The sequence below is a fragment of the Pelobates fuscus genome, chromosome 10 (genome assembly GCF_036172605.1).
Source record: "Pelobates fuscus isolate aPelFus1 chromosome 10, aPelFus1.pri, whole genome shotgun sequence".
In the NCBI taxonomy this organism is placed as follows: domain Eukaryota; kingdom Metazoa; phylum Chordata; class Amphibia; order Anura; family Pelobatidae; genus Pelobates; species Pelobates fuscus.
In genome coordinates this window covers 26550737-26567062 of record NC_086326.1, presented here as the reverse complement: position 1 = coordinate 26567062, position 16326 = coordinate 26550737, and the positions used below count along the sequence as shown (strand labels likewise).

Here is a 16326-nt window from a genome sequence, read left to right as displayed (position 1 = left end):
GTTTGTGTTTAGGGTTAGTTTTGGTGTTAGCGATAGGTGTTAGTGTAACAGCTAGTGTTCGTGTAGAGGCAGGGCCGGTGCAAGGATTTTTGCCGCCCTAGGCAAAAGTAAAGTTTGCCGCCCCCCATCTCTCCCCCGATATGACATCACAATGCCCCATGTTAACTAACGCAAGTGCTGCAGTGCCACCGTGTTTACATTAAAAGGCCTGCAGGGACAGGCTATAGACACCAGAACCACTACATTAAGCTGCAGTGGTTCTGGGGACTAAAGTGTCCCTTTAATGTGAGGTAAATTAGAGATTAGTGCCACGAATAATATACTAGATTGCCTACTTACAATCAGATGAGGATGGTGATGGGCTCTACCTGCAGTCTGGCTCCACTGGTCTGGTGTAGAACAGGCTCTCTGGAGGCTGTTTGTGTTCTGGGAGAACAGGAAGAAGGCTCCATTTTTTTAAGGCCCTTTGCACAGCTCAAGGTCTGGGCCCCAGGGTCAACCTTCATGTTCCACCAATTAGTTTGTTCACAGGAGTAGGGGATGTCCTGATATGTGTGTAAGGAATGCATTGTGTGAATCTGTGTTTGTATGTGTAAGGGCTGCAATGAGTGTTTCTGTGTATGTACGGGATGCAGTGTGTGCGTCTGTAAGGGGTGCATTGAGTGTGTGTAAGGAATGCATTGTGTGTTTCTGTGTGTGTAAGGGATGCATTGTGTGTAAGGGTTGAATTGCTTGTGTGTGTGTGTCTGTGTGTAATGCATTGTGTGTTTTTCTGTGTGCAAGGGGTGCATTGTGTGTGTGTGATGGATGTCAATCTCTCCCCCCTCCCTTGTCACTCACTTCTCCCCCTCGCCCTCCCTCGTCACTCTCTTCTCAACCCCCCTTGTCCCTCTCTTCTCCCCCCATGTCCCTCTCTTCTCCCCCCTCTTGTCCCTCTCTTCTCCCCCCTCCTCCCTTATCACTCTCTTCTCCCCTGCGTGTCCCTCTCTTCTCCCCCTCCCTTGTCACTCTCGTCTCCCCCGTTGTCACTCTCTTCTCCCCTCCCCACTCTCATTCCCCCTCCTAATCCCGTCAATTCCCCTCCCTGTCAATTTATCCCCCCCCTTTCAATTTATTCCCCCCACCCTGCCTGTCCATTTATTCCCCCACCCTGCCTGTCCATTTCCCCCCCTCCCTGTCCATTTATCCCCCCCCGTCCATTTATCCCCCCCTCCCTGTCCATGTATTCCCTCCCCCTCCTGTCCATTTATTCCCTCCCCCTCCCTGTCCATTTATTTACCCCCTCCCTGTCCATTTATTTCCCCCCCTCCCTGTCCATTTATTTCCCCCCCCTGTCCATTTATCCCCCCCCCGGTCCATTTATTCCCCCTTCCCTGTCTGTCCATTTATCCCCCCCCTGTCCATTTATCCCCCCCTGTCCATTTATTTCCCCCCCTCCCTGTCCATTTATTTCCCCCCCTCCCTGTCCATTTATCCCCCCCCTCCCTGTCCATTTATTTCTCCCCCCTCCCTGTCCATTTATTTCTCCCCCCTCCCTGTCCATTTATTTCTCCCCCCTCCCTGTCCATTTATTTCTCCCCCCCCTCCCTCTTCATTGATTTCTCCTCCTCCCCTCCCTGTCCATTTATTCCCCCCCCCTTCATTGATTTCTCCTCCTCCCCTCCCTCTCCATTTATTTCTCCTCCCCCCCTCTCCATTTATTTCTCCCTCCCCCTCCCTCTTCATTGATTTCTCCTCCTCCCCTCCCTCTCCATGTATTTATCTCCCCCCCCCCTCTCTATTTATTCCCCCCACCCTCCCCTACCTCTATAGTAGCGTGGCCGAGCTCTGTATCATGGTCCGCGGGTACAGGGAGCTTTTGTTTCCTGTACCCGGCGGACTAACAGGAAGTGAACACCAGTGTTCACTTCCTGTTAGTCCGTCCGAGTACAGGAGACAGATGCTCCCTGTACCGGCGGACAATACTGCGCTCGGTCACGCTACAGAGAGGGAGTGACAGGAGGGAGCGCTGAGCGCTTCCCTCCTGTCAGCCCCCTCCCTCTCCTCATGCTGTGCCCGGGCGGTGCGCCCTCATGGACGCACCAGCCCGGGCAAAGCTGCAGCCGCCTGAGGCTCTCTACAGAGCACTCGGGCGGCTGCAGCATTAGGGGGGCCGGCGCTCCTGGCGGCGCCCCTTCCCAAGGGGCGCCCTAGGCGGCTGCCTAGTCCGCCTTACAGGTAGCGCCGGCCCTGTGTAGAGGTTGAAGAGACAGTGTAGGAGTTAGAGTTGTTTTGATCATAGATCAGCTGTTTCTTTGGAAACCACAGACACTATAAATATATTCAGTATTCACTGATACCATAGCTTTTATAACATAAAAAAAGTTATTCTGTTAATGCTATGTGTAGCTGGACCTACAAGAGCGGAAAATGATTTGCTTTGATATGAATGTTTTTTTTAACTTTTAAAACTTCGCTTGTGAGATGAATGAAGGAAAGCAATGTCAGAAGCTGTCTTTTATTAAAGAATCAGCAAACTAAATTGTGATCAATGTTTCAGTCCTAATATTCAATATTTTGTATTTTAATTATTTTAATATATATACAGTTGTGTCTGGAAATATTTGGACGCTAACACAAAATTTTCAGCTCTTTACCAAAATAAATTACATTTAAAAAAAAAAATATGGACTTAAAGTGTAGTTCTCTGCTTTAATTTTAGGGTATTCACATCTAAATTGTAGGAGGGGTTTAGAAGTTACCGGTCTTTACTATACAGCCCCTTCTTTTTCAAGAGATCAAAAGTAATTGTACAATTGGTGTAATAGCTCTTTCATGGAAAGGTGTGAGCTATTGCTTCATTATTTTTTCATCAATTAAGCAGCTGAAATCTCTGGAGTTGATTCCAGGTATGGAATTCACATTTGGAAGCTGTTGCTGTGAACCCACAACATGCGGTCAAAGGAGCTCTTAATGCAAGTGAAAGAGGCCCTACTCAGGCTGCTATAAAACATATCAGAAAGAAAGCAGGAACATTAGGAGTGGCCAAAGCAACATTTTGGTACATTCTGAGAAAAAAAGAATGCACTGGTAAGCTCTGCCACATAAGAAGGCCTGGATGTCCACGGAAGACAACAGTGGTGGATGATCATAGGATCCTTTCCACGGTAAGCAAAAACCCCTTAACAACATCCAGCCAAGTGAAAAGTACTCTCCAGGAGGTAGGCATATCATTATCCAAGTATACCATAAAGAGAAGTCCTCATGAAAGCAAATACAAAGGTTTCACCATACACCATTCATAAGCCTCAAGAATAAAAAGGCCAGATTACAGATAAAAAAAAGTAGGGAGATGGCATGGAATGGCTCATGATTAAATGCATAACACTTCATCTGTAAAACACGTTGGAGGCAGTGTGATGGTATGGGCATGCATGGCTTCCAATTGCACAGTCACTAGTGTTTATTGATGATGTGACAGAAGACAAAAGCAGCTGGATGAATTCTGAAGTGTAGAGGGATAAATTGTCTGCTCATATTCAGCCAAATTAATTGAAGTTCATGAGACAGTGCTTCACTTTACAGATGAACAGTGACCCAACACATAATGTGGAAGCAACCCAGGAGTTTTTAAGGCAAATAAGTGGAATATTCTGCAATGGCTGAGTCACCCACCTGATTTCAACCTGATCAAGCATGCATTTCACTTGCTGAAGACAAAACTTTAGGCAGAAAGACCCACAAGCCAACAACAACTGAAGACAATTGCAATTAAAGCCTGGCAAAGCTTTACAAAGAAGAAAACCCAGCATTTGGTGATGTCCATGTGTTCCAGACTTCAACCAGTTATCACCCGCAAAGGATTCTCGAAAAAAAAATTAAAATTATTTATGTTAGTGTTAATTTATCCAATTACATTTGAGCCTCTGATATAAGTGGACTGTGTATGAAAATGAATGTTCAACCTCTTGAATTGAACATTTCCAGACCTTACTGTGTGTATATGTATATACACACAGTAAGGTCTGGAAATATTTGGACACTGACACAATTATTATTATTGTGCAGATATTTTGACAAACAACTCCAGCAACTTGGTTGTGCCTATAAGTGTATGCTGTGTATGTATATATATACACCCTCCCTGTTACAGGTACCTCATCTCAGGTCCCTATTTAGCCTTGTACTGCAGAGAGCCTCAGATGGATTTATTTCCCAAGTAAGTGGGTTAATCTCATAAGAGCAGACATTAGACTGTGAGAGTAGGACCTGCCAAAGATGGGGTACATTGACGTTGTGGCAGGCTTATGCAATGTATGATCATACAATGTAACTAAATCCCCATTATTTTTTGCCTAGATAAGGTGTTTTTAAAAAAAATTTTTAAAAACGAATAAAATCTGTCAACATTGAAGTTGCTGTTTAGTAGATAGGAGAGTGCGCTGGATCTTGTGTATTGTTTATTGTATAATATGGCCCCCAGCAACACCCCATTTAAGCATGTTCAGGTGAGTGCAACCACCCCCCCCCATGTTCCATATGTATATATTTGGGAGTCTAGCCAACTCCTTGGTTTTGCACCCCTCCCTGTCACAGGTGCCTCATCTCAGGTCCCTATTTAGCCTTGTACTGCAGAGAGCCTCAGATGGAATTTATTTCCCAAGTAAGTGGGTTAATCTCATAAGAGCAGACATTAGACTGTGAGAGTAGGACCTGCCAAAGATGGGGTACATTGACGTTGTGGCAGGCTTATGCAATGTATGATCATACAATGTAACTAAATCCCCATTATTTTTTGCCTAGATAAGGTGTTTTTAAAAAAAAACTTTTAAAAACGAATAAAATCTGTCAACATTGAAGTTGCTGTTTAGTAGATAGGAGAGTGCGCTGGATCTTGTGTATTGTTTATTGTATAATATGGCCCCCAGCAACACCCCATTTAAGCATGTTCAGGTGAGTGCAGCCACCCCCCCATGTTCCATATGTATATATTTGGGAGTCTAGCCAACTCCTTGGTTTTGCACCCCTCCCTGTCACAGGTGCCTCATCTCAGGTCCCTATTTAGCCTTGTACTGCAGAGAGCCTCAGATGGAATTTATTTCCCAAGTAAGTGGGTTAATCTCATAAGAGCAGACATTAGACTGTGAGAGTAGGACCTGCCAAAGATGGGGTACATTGACGTTGTGGCAGGCTTATGCAATGTATGATCATACAATGTAACTAAATCCCCATTATTTTTTGCCTAGATAAGGTGTTTTTTTAAAAAAAACTTTTAAAAACGAATAAAATCTGTCAACATTGAAGTTGCTGTTTAGTAGATAGGAGAGTGCGCTGGATCTTGTGTATTGTTTATTGTATAATATGGCCCCCAGCAACACCCCATTTAAGCATGTTCAGGTGAGTGCAACCACCCCCCCCATGTTCCATATGTATATATTTGGGAGTCTAGCCAACTCCTTGGTTTTGCACCCCTCCCTGTCACAGGTGCCTCATCTCAGGTCCCTATTTAGCCTTGTACTGCAGAGAGCCTCAGATGGAATTTATTTCCCAAGTAAGTGGGTTAATCTCATAAGAGCAGACATTAGACTGTGAGAGTAGGACCTGCCAAAGATGGGGTACATTGACGTTGTGGCAGGCTTATGCAATGTATGATCATACAATGTAACTAAATCCCCATTATTTTTTGCCTAGATAAGGTGTTTTTAAAAAAAAACTTTTAAAAACGAATAAAATCTGTCAACATTGAAGTTGCTGTTTAGTAGATAGGAGAGTGCGCTGGATCTTGTGTATTGTTTATTGTATAATATGGCCCCCAGCAACACCCCATTTAAGCATGTTCAGGTGAGTGCAGCCACCCCCCCATGTTCCATATGTATATATTTGGGAGTCTAGCCAACTCCTTGGTTTTGCACCCCTCCCTGTCACAGGTGCCTCATCTCAGGTCCCTATTTAGCCTTGTACTGCAGAGAGCCTCAGATGGAATTTTTTTCCCAAGTAAGTGGGTTAATCTCATAAGAGCAGACATTAGACTGTGAGAGTAGGACCTGCCAAAGATGGGGTACATTGACGTTGTGGCAGGCTTATGCAATGTATGATCATACAATGTAACTAAATCCCCATTATTTTTTGCCTAGATAAGGTGTTTTTTAAAAAAAAACTTTTAAAAACGAATAAAATCTGTCAACATTGAAGTTGCTTTTTAGTAGATAGGAGAGTGCGCTGGATCTTGTGTATTGTTTATTGTATAATATGGCCCCCAGCAGCACCCCATTTAAGCATGTTCAGGTGAGTGCAACCACCCCCCCATGTTCCATATATATATATTTGGGAGTCTAGCCAACTCCTTGGTTTTGCACCCCTCCCTGTCACAGGTGCCTCATCTCAGGTCCCTATTTAGCCTTGTACTGCAGAGAGCCTCAGATGGAATTTTTTTCCCAAGTAAGTGGGTTAATCTCATAAGAGCAGACATTAGACTGTGAGAGTAGGACCTGCCAAAGATGGGGTGCATTGACGTTGTGGCAGGCTTATGCAATGTATGATCATATAATGTAACTAAATCCCCATTATTTTTTGCCTAGATAAGGTGTTTTTAAAAAAACCTTTTAAAAACGAATAAAATCTGTCAACATTGAAGTTGCTGTTTAGTAGATAGGAGAGGGCGCTGGATCTTGTGTATTGTTTATTGTGTATATATATATATATACATACTTGTCAATTTCAAGGAATTGAAAGTTAAAGTCCTGATATGTGTGTGTGTGTGTGTGTGTGTGTGTGTGTGTGTGTGTGTTTGTGCGCGTGTGTGTGTATACTGTATATGTATGTATATGTGTGTGTGTGTGTTTTGTCTCGGGAATGGCACATCTCCTATTCTGAGAATATCTTCTAACGTAACATATAGTCTGTATATTTGTTTTTTTTTTTCAAGCCCATTCTTGCCTATCACTTTGTTTCCTTAGTGGAAAATATGTTGCTCCATCAAAATCTTTTCAGGCATATAATTTGCGGGACTTACTGATAAAGACAAAACTGTTACATTGCTTATAAATTACTGGAATCTTAAAAGAACAAGGTGTAGACCGCACAACATAGCTACACAAGCCAGTGTTTCACCATCAGAAATATATTTACTGAAGGGTGTGAAGTGCAATCAATAAGTGTTTTTTGATTACGAAGAATGTCCTGAGAAAATTGTAATGGGAAGGAAGCAGTCTACAAACTATATGTACTATATGTATTCTTCCTGCATTTAAAAAGTTTATTCAGGGTTTGAAAAGATGAAAATCAGGCTAAACACAAATTATATATTTTTTCTTTAGATGTGATTTTGTACTATAAGACAACATTGAAATAAATTAACTAAAAGAAAGAGAAAAATCAAGACTGAAATCCGAACGATCAGAATTACTGGCAAGTAGTGGGTAACACAAGACAAGCACTGTGGAATATGTTGGCGCTATATATATGCAAAAGTAAAAAATAACGGAGTATCAAATCCATGAAGATTTTTATACTTGGCGCTAGTTTGAATCAGTGAGCATGCATAGGTGGTGTTCCTCGGAATCAAAATGTATTTGAGCCACAAATAAGTGAGTGCGTTGAAAGGCATATAATATTAGTTTGACACACCCATGGTTGTGTTAAGATGAGAACAGATCATTTTAGATTGTAAGCTCTTTTGAACAGGGTTCTCATCAACCTCCTGTAACATTTTCCCTTTTTATAATATTGTAAAGCACAGCGAAATATGTTGGGGTCTATATAATTATAATAATACTTAATAATAATAATAATAATAATATGAATTGGCTACTTAGTGAATATTACAATATTTTGTTACGACCACTGTTCTACTACCCGTAATTTGGCTTTTCCTTAAATCAACTTTCTCCGATTGGCTTCTCATCTAAATGATATTCACAAGATATTCCATGTATACTGATGTAGGAAGAAATTTACCTTTATTTTATTTGTGGTACTGCATACAGCAATTTAATGGACAAAAAGTTCAACGTGGAAAAAAATAAAATAAAAATAATAATGATCACAGAATTACATGGCTCATATGATGAAGCCAGACTCACAAGAGTACATTGTCATGAATGGCTTACACAAAGTCAGAATTAAACAAGTACAATTTGGGGAAGAGAAGACATGTTGAAGTCACGTAAGAAGTAGTGGTGAGAATGGGTCACAAGACAACGGATTCACACAAGTACAGAGGTAAAAACTGCTAACATGACAAACAGACTTTCACAAGTACATTAAAAAGAAAAAGTGACTTGCCGATAACAGAATCAAACAAACACACTTGTGAAAACAGGTATAAAGACAAAATGCATAAGTGCAAAACAAAAATTATTATTTTATATTAAACTAGAACTTAAACTACGCAAATCTATTATCTTAAACAAGTTAAAACTCAAAACTTTTTCTATTAACTGTGATAAAATTTACTTTACATAAATAGTTTTTACAGAGAATATTTCTTTAACCTTTTTAAGTATCCAATCTTTTTCTACATTACTGAAGTTTTTTTTACTACATTGGCTTCGATATACAATAATGATATTTTTCAATCTGCATGAAAAATGTGCTGCTAGTTATGATTATATGCATAGCATGAGAAAAAAAAAATAACCATAAAGAAATTAAGCATTTTGTTAAAATTCCCATTCTTTTTTTACAGCATCTAAACCTCATCCACCCACTCACCATTTACACCCCGCTCACTTCACGCAGTGTAACAGATGAGAACTTCATTGCAGGCTGAATTGTTAAACATCCATAATGCTCACTGTATGACAATTATAAATTTCCTATCAACAAATGATGAGACAAGGAAGCATGATTAAGAAGATCACTTAATTCATTCAACTTGTTTAGGGTTGAAGTAGATTCATTTCTATAAAATAAATATTCACCACTAAATGTATATTTTATATGCAACGCATGCTAAGAAATGCAGAGATATAAACACTTATAAAAGGCCAATGAATAATTTTTGAATACATTAATCAGAAAACACTCTCTGCCTGTAGAATTACATAAACTGTGAGACTCAAGAGGGAACAGAAATCATATATTAATGATTTGCAGTTGGTTTCAAAGGTTCTGATTTATAAAAACCCTTTTTCAGTATTTTACAAAAACAAATAGTACCTAGACAAAATTTACTGTCCAGTTCAATATTTGAGGGGGACACTATCTGCTCCCTAATCACTATAACTCATTGTAGTGGTTGTGATGCTATAAGTCCATGGACGCTGCCCATTATATTTTTCAAAACAAAAAAAGCAGGGCTCTCCCTGTCACTCATAATGCAATGCCTCTTCAGCCAAACTAATAATGTTGCATCCTGGTCTGGTGTTTATGCCTTGACACTGGCAAGTAAAAATAGAAATTTGGCAAACAGAACTTGTTGAGTGTGTAATGAACCCTCTAGACTCCAGGCTAGTAACATAGAACTTCAAATATTAATCCCTGCTATGATGATAGACTGGTGTCATAGCACAGTTAATGCGTTTTAGAGTTTGCTATTTTCCTTTGCTTTGCCACTCTTATTTCGGATACTGGTGCACCTGGACTGATACACTTTCTTACCGACATTGGCTTGCTTTATGGGTTACACATTTGGCTTACCCCTCTCAGATTTGGTTACTATTATACTCAGACAGTCCCTCTTCCATGCAAACCATGGATTGTTACTTCCCAAATGTCCCAGGTTAGGTGGGACAGTCCCAAGTTCAGGGTTCTGTACTTCTTTCCTGGGTCTGTTCCCTGGTGTCCCATATCTGGGGACACCAAGGAAAGGTCTACAGAAAGTCCAGTATAAGTGCATCATTAGCTGCACAGAGTAAACCTAAGGAAGTAAGCCCATGCTCCGTGTGTTTAAACAGCTCTTTGTACATAGTCAGCCATCAGTGTAGCCAGCCTGTGGCTTGTCAGTCAGTCTGGCACGCACACCAGCCAGGCTAGCCTACACTCTTATTGGGCAGTTTGCTCACTGTGTAATAAATCAAAATATCATCTTTAAAGGGTTACTACAAGCACCATAACCATTGAAACCCACAATGGATTTCCCACTTACCAGGGTCACTTTGGGCACTGAGTCTTCAAGCACTCAAGATGAGCCACGTCTGATAACTGCAGAAAATGCTGTTAATTCACTAGCTCAGATAGTCCGTTGAGTGCAAGCCCAAAACTGTCATTCCCAGTCGGCATGTTCAGCATTTTATACTAAAATCCTGCACATACAGAATATTTGTACCATGGCCACTTCAAAACATTGGAATAACACCTTAAACACACATGCTGCCTTCTTTAATCTGCATTCGCCCTGATGCTAATCAGTGTAATCAGTGTATTAAAAGTAATTAGTCACTCATCTTTCCAAGTTTCAATATACATGTGTCCCATTCAAATAAACTGTCCATGCAAAGCAGCATTGAAAAATAGGCTAACAGGGAGGGACATTTTCACTTAATTGCACCTTTTCACTGATATCAAATAAATGGTTCTAAGCAAAATGGAGCAATATTTACATTCTTAATTGACACATTTCATTTTATGACAATTGTAAATAATTATTGTAGACTGATAAACCTAACACCAGTAGCACCACCATTATTGGGTCCGACTTTGTTGAAATCCATACAGCTGTTACTTTGTTAATTTTAAGGAGTTGGGATTTTTTGCTCTGTTCTATTTCAGATGCCAGAAAGATTAAATAGCTCATTGGATAGGGTTTCTAGTGTAGCTGCTCAGTGGATAGTGCTCAGGCTTCAGAATTGACTCCTTGCCAAGTCATGATGTTGCCTATCATCATTCTGGTGTTGATAAAACGAGTACCATTACTCTTAATAATAATAACTACACTTCGGGACATACTTTATAATAGTGATGTCACGAACATAAAATTTTAGGTTCACGAGCGGCAAACGCGAACTTCCGCAAATGTTCGCGAACCGGCAAACCGGGTGAACCGCCGTAGACTTCAATGGGCAGGCGAATTTTAAAACCCACAGGGACTCTTTCTGGCCACAATAGTGATGGAAAAGTTGTTTCAAGGGGACTAACACCTGGACTGTGGCATGCCGGAGGGGGATCCATGGCAAAACTCCCATGGAAAATTACACAGTTGATGCAGAGTCTGGTTTTAATCCATGAAGGGCATAAAACACCTAACATTCCTAAATCACAATGGATATGGATTGACACCTGACATATGACATATTGACACCTTGACATATGGATTGACACCTGTCCTCAGAGACCCTGATACACACTGACACAGAGCAGAATAGGGACTGTTCCCCCTACATAGGCTCACTTGGCAGATATGGATTGACACCTATCCTAAGGATCCCTGATACACACTGACACAGAGCAGAATAGAGACTGTTCCCCCTACATAGGGTCACTTGGCAGATATAGATTGACACCTGTCCTCAGGGACCCTGATACACACTGACACAGAGCAGAATAGGGACTGTTCCCCCTACATAGGGTCACTTGGCAGATATGTATTGACACCTGTCCTCAGAGACCCTGATACACACTGACACAGAGCAGAATAGGGGCTGTTCCCCCTACAAAGGGTCACTTGGCAGATATGGATTGACACCTGTCCTCAGGGACCCTGATACACACTGACACAGAGCAGAATAGGGACTGTTCCCCCTACATAGGGTCACTTGGCAGATATGGATTGACACCTATCCTAAGGATCCCTGATACACCCTGACACAGAGCAGAATAGGGACTGTTCCCCCTACATAGGGTCACTTGGCAGATATGGATTTACACCTATCCTAAGGATCCCTGATACACACTGACACAGAGCAGAATAGAGACTGTTCCCCCCACATAGGGTCACTTGGCAGATATGGATTGACACCTGTCCTCAGGGACCCTGATACACACTGACACAGAGTAGAATAGGGACTGTTCCCCCTACAAAGGGTCACTTGGCAGATATGGATTGACACCTATCCTAAGGATCCCTGATACACACTGACACAGAGCAGAATAGGGACTGTTCCCCCTACATAGGCTCACTTGGCAGATATGGATTGACACCTATCCTAAGGATCCCTGATACACACTGACACAGAGCAGAATAGGGACTGTTGGAGGGAGTATCTGCAGTAACACAGAGTGTCTGGGGGGAGTATCTGCAGTAACACAGAGTGTCTGGGGGGAGTATCTGCAGTAACACAGGGTGTCTGGAGGGAGTATCTGCAGTAACACAGAGTGTCTGGGGGGAGTATCTGCAGTAATACAGAGTGTCTGGGGGGAGTATCTGCTTGTAACATTTATATGCACTGAAAAAAAAATTGAAAAAAAAAAAAATGAATGCAGCTTCTGAATGAATCTTAAATGGATGCTGTCCAGGAGGTGGGAGGGTCTGGAAGGGAGGGTCTGCTGCTGATTGGCTGGAATGTGTCTGCTGAATGTGAGGTACAGGGTCAAAGTTTACTCAATGATGACGAATAGGGGGTGGACCGAACATCGCATATGTTCGCCCGCTGCCGTGAACGCGAACACGCTATGCTTGCCGGGAACTATTCGCCAGCGAACCGTCCGGGACATCACTACTTTATAACTATCAAAGGCTGAATGTTTCACTCCTGGTTAAATTCTCTGATATACTTTCTAACTTATTATTTCATTGGACTTTAAAGTTAATCAGAAATATTTATGGTATCTAACCAGGGCCAAGTGACCACACAGGGTCGTCATTGTCATCAACACCTCTTTCACATTACAACTTAATTTACTGTTAAACTAACCGCTGACTATCAAATTAACCAATAACTATATCAGCTTTTTAAATGTATGTTTTCATCAACAGCAAAAAAGTGTTTCCAGATGTCAAATTGGTTATTTTAATAAATTATTTTTCTAAATGCCTTTGCCAAGAGAAAAAAAACATACAAATAATTGTTCTGAAGTTTATTGAAATGAATACGTGGGCACATTTAGTCTAGGAGGAAAATCTAAACTAATTAGTTCTCCTCAGCCAGGTGCAAAGACGTAGAAATAACTCAATTCTAATGCACATTTGCTAACTGCAGAAAAATGATAAAAGACTTGAAATAATTTAGACAATGCAAGAATATGCATCTGGTATTGTAGGAGATGGTGTTTAATTGTAGTAATGACTACTGATAATGTTGGAAATAAATATATTAGAAGCATTGCGTTTTTATAGCCTGTCTCAGTCATTATTGAGGACATCTGAAGAAAGCGGTACAGATGCAGAATGTTTAATTTATCAAGATGGTCTGCATTTTCCCTTTCTCCCTGTTATAACCATATAATCTTAGCACAGCGTCTGCCAAAATTAGACTATTACATGCAACTTAAAAAGGCATAAAAAAGCGCCTGTGTAACTGTGCTAGTAAATAGCTTTGGGCAGACCGAAGCAATGAAAGATTAGACAAAAAAATTACATTCTGCTGCATTTAAAATGAAGTTTTTCACAAATCAGATTGATAATGTGGAGATTAGACATTTCATACCTAGGGCCTTATGCATTTGGCAAGTGGCAAGCAATAAGACAGTCAATGTGATTAATTATTGGCTATTTTGCAATCCATTTATACATTTGCAAAAGGCAAAAAGTGCACTTGTCAATTAACCAAATATCCATCTACATCAGTCTAACCTTTGAAAAACCTCTGATAACCGTCTAAAGAGCAAGCTTTGAGCTGAAGAAACAATTCTATCTATTCAGAACTCTAAGCGATCCTGCCATTGCATATTAACCAAAGATATAGGGTTGTGACTAGGTGACCAAAAGAGCAGGGGCTTCATTCCAACGGGAAATCTATGCTGCTGGTACAAGATTTGTTTTTTTCATGCCCCCTACCACTTCAGACAATTAACCTCTAATTCACAGAAAATGTCTCCTCTTGTCGTTTTCAAGTAACCGACTCTATTGTCACAATACCCTCCATCCCATGCCAGTTTACCATCTCCCTCCCCATACATCTAATCTCCTTTGGACTCTCTCTGTTACCAAATTAGATATTAGCCAAATTTGCAAAGAGGCTCAAAAGTGGGCCCTTGTGCCATTGCAACCGTGTACCTGCATTAGTTCCGCCTCAGCCCTCCTAAATACTGTGACTTAAGCCCCTCTCTAAACCTCTGCCCTATGTCCAAACTTAAACACTTATATTTTAAAAGTTTATCCAAAAATTTCAAATCACATGAAAAACGTATCCAACTATATTACATCGCAACAGTACCGATGGAGAACAACTGTCTTTATTTGCACCGAGATTCCGTATTTGGGAAATTGTGTAAATAAAATCACAAGTAAATCACTAGCAGTTCGTGTTATGTTCATACAATGGCTTTCTGCTTTTTATCTGCAATAGGCTGCGTTGTATTGTATATATGGATTGCAATACATTTTCTTTTTTAATTCTTTATATTTGAAATACTGAGCATTATTCTCAGACTAGATTCAGACAAATTTAGTCACTGCTGGGAATTATCTTACTTTTATTTATAGGTATCCCCTGGGCCCCATAAAATCAAACACTTTAAAAAAAAATCTAACAAAGAAATACAATTTGATGACCATACCTTGGTTTTATCAAAAAGTCCATGATTGTCCAACATCATCTTTTTCTCGTTGGTGGCATATCTCCGTAAATCTCTTTCAAACTGCTGTAAAAATCAAACAAGACTAATTGAAAATATAGCATTGCATATGGCGAGTACACCCTTTCCTCTATTCTAACATTATTTTTTTTTTAAACAATGAATTTAGAAAACAAAATCATTTCAGAGGAAGAAAATCATCATTGCCCGTTCTCAGTATACTCTTGCGCCCCGTTTTTTGCTCTCCATAAGAAAATCATTTTTTTAAATCACTTAAATAAGTATTCAAACAGAAGGTATTAATGACTTGGAATTATTTTTCCAGTTTGGCTACCTGTGTCTACAATTATAAATTAACTTTATTTTCCTTGACATTCTTACTTTAGCAAATACTTTATCTTGTGTACCCCGGTACACCCCAAGGATGGCTCTAAGGGGTCTGGTTGCAGCAGTCTATCCAATCTCATCAAAGTCTATTTTATTACAGCAAGAAAACAGTAACCTAATATGGCCCCTAAATTTTAAAGATAGAATGTGGCAAATTATAACAATGAAGCTATTTTTAAAGCTTTAATCTCTTTGGACAAAGCCATGTTTATACAAGTGGTCCTGTCCACCTTTCTTTGAATGCAAAGTAGAAATGCAAAATGTCATTTTATAAAAGAAAGAATTCTGAGTTAAGTAACAGACACAGTGATATAATGAGGACGCAGTGATACTGAGCTGCAGATCTAATTTAAAATGCAATTAATTGGAAGCACAAAAAGAAACCTTCTGATTTCAAAGAGACAGCAGATAGCAGATTCCTGTAGGCAGTAAGGATAGCATATGATGGATGGAGTGTCATAGAGAGAGAGGCATTTCTATCAGAGAATGTAGTCATTTTTATTTATTTTATTTTTTTGAAAAGGCGATACATTGATGCAGAGAAGGTTTACTTCGAGCATGTTATTACACATCTGCATTGCAAGTGACTATTTTTTCTTCGAAAATTCTCTTGATAAAATTAAAAAGTGTTTTTTTACAGTTGGTTTTAGAGTTATGAGTGGAGTAAAAATACTTAATTTTCTTAATTTCCTTCTGACAAGAGAGGTTTGAATAATGTCCTTTAAGAAGGGTGGTTAAGGGTTTTACTTGGGTTTGGTCACTTTAGAATTTCAAGGAGATGTAGCATGACTGATCATGGGGAGAGGTAAGGAATTATTTGCTATTAATAATATTCTATCAGCCCAAATAGAAAGCAGGCAGAGCATGCATAAAGTAGGCTGGATGTGTCCTGATGGTCTTAGAGTATGATGAAATTTTCCAGAAGATACACAGATGTTGAGTTGACAATGTCCACTATGTCCACTATGAGTTGAGTTGAGTTGCCAATGTCCACTACGCTTCTTGCTGCACAACTTCTTTACAAGACACCCACCTCTCTTGCTTTACTGTTCTACATTATTACTTCATTCTATTCAGCGATGTGAGAATGAAAAATAACCATTAACCACATCTTCTTCTCAGGTCTCCATCTAGAGAGCTTTATGCAAACAAGACAAGTGCAAAAGCAAATATAAGACTGAGGGGATCAATATTAGTATTATAAATAGCACTGGTCATTAATGGGTTATAAATATACAAGTGCAGAGCTCAATGTTCTACTGGCAGGTGTTAAATTGATGGATTGTAATAAATTGAATAAATCAGTGCAAAGTGTGTGATTGTGTTTGTGAAAAGTGGGATGGATAG

At 40.1% G+C, this 16326-nt stretch overlaps 1 protein-coding gene across 1 annotated transcript in view; it reads right to left on the bottom strand.

The window, feature by feature from the left end:
* DNTT (DNA nucleotidylexotransferase) overlaps positions 1-16326 on the bottom strand; it is a 231998-nt gene that overhangs the window by 38578 nt on the left and 177094 nt on the right. The window contains exon 10 of the mRNA XM_063433762.1: positions 14575-14658. Coding sequence (XP_063289832.1) covers positions 14575-14658 — 84 coding nt within the window. The remainder of the gene's footprint in view (positions 1-14574; positions 14659-16326) is intronic.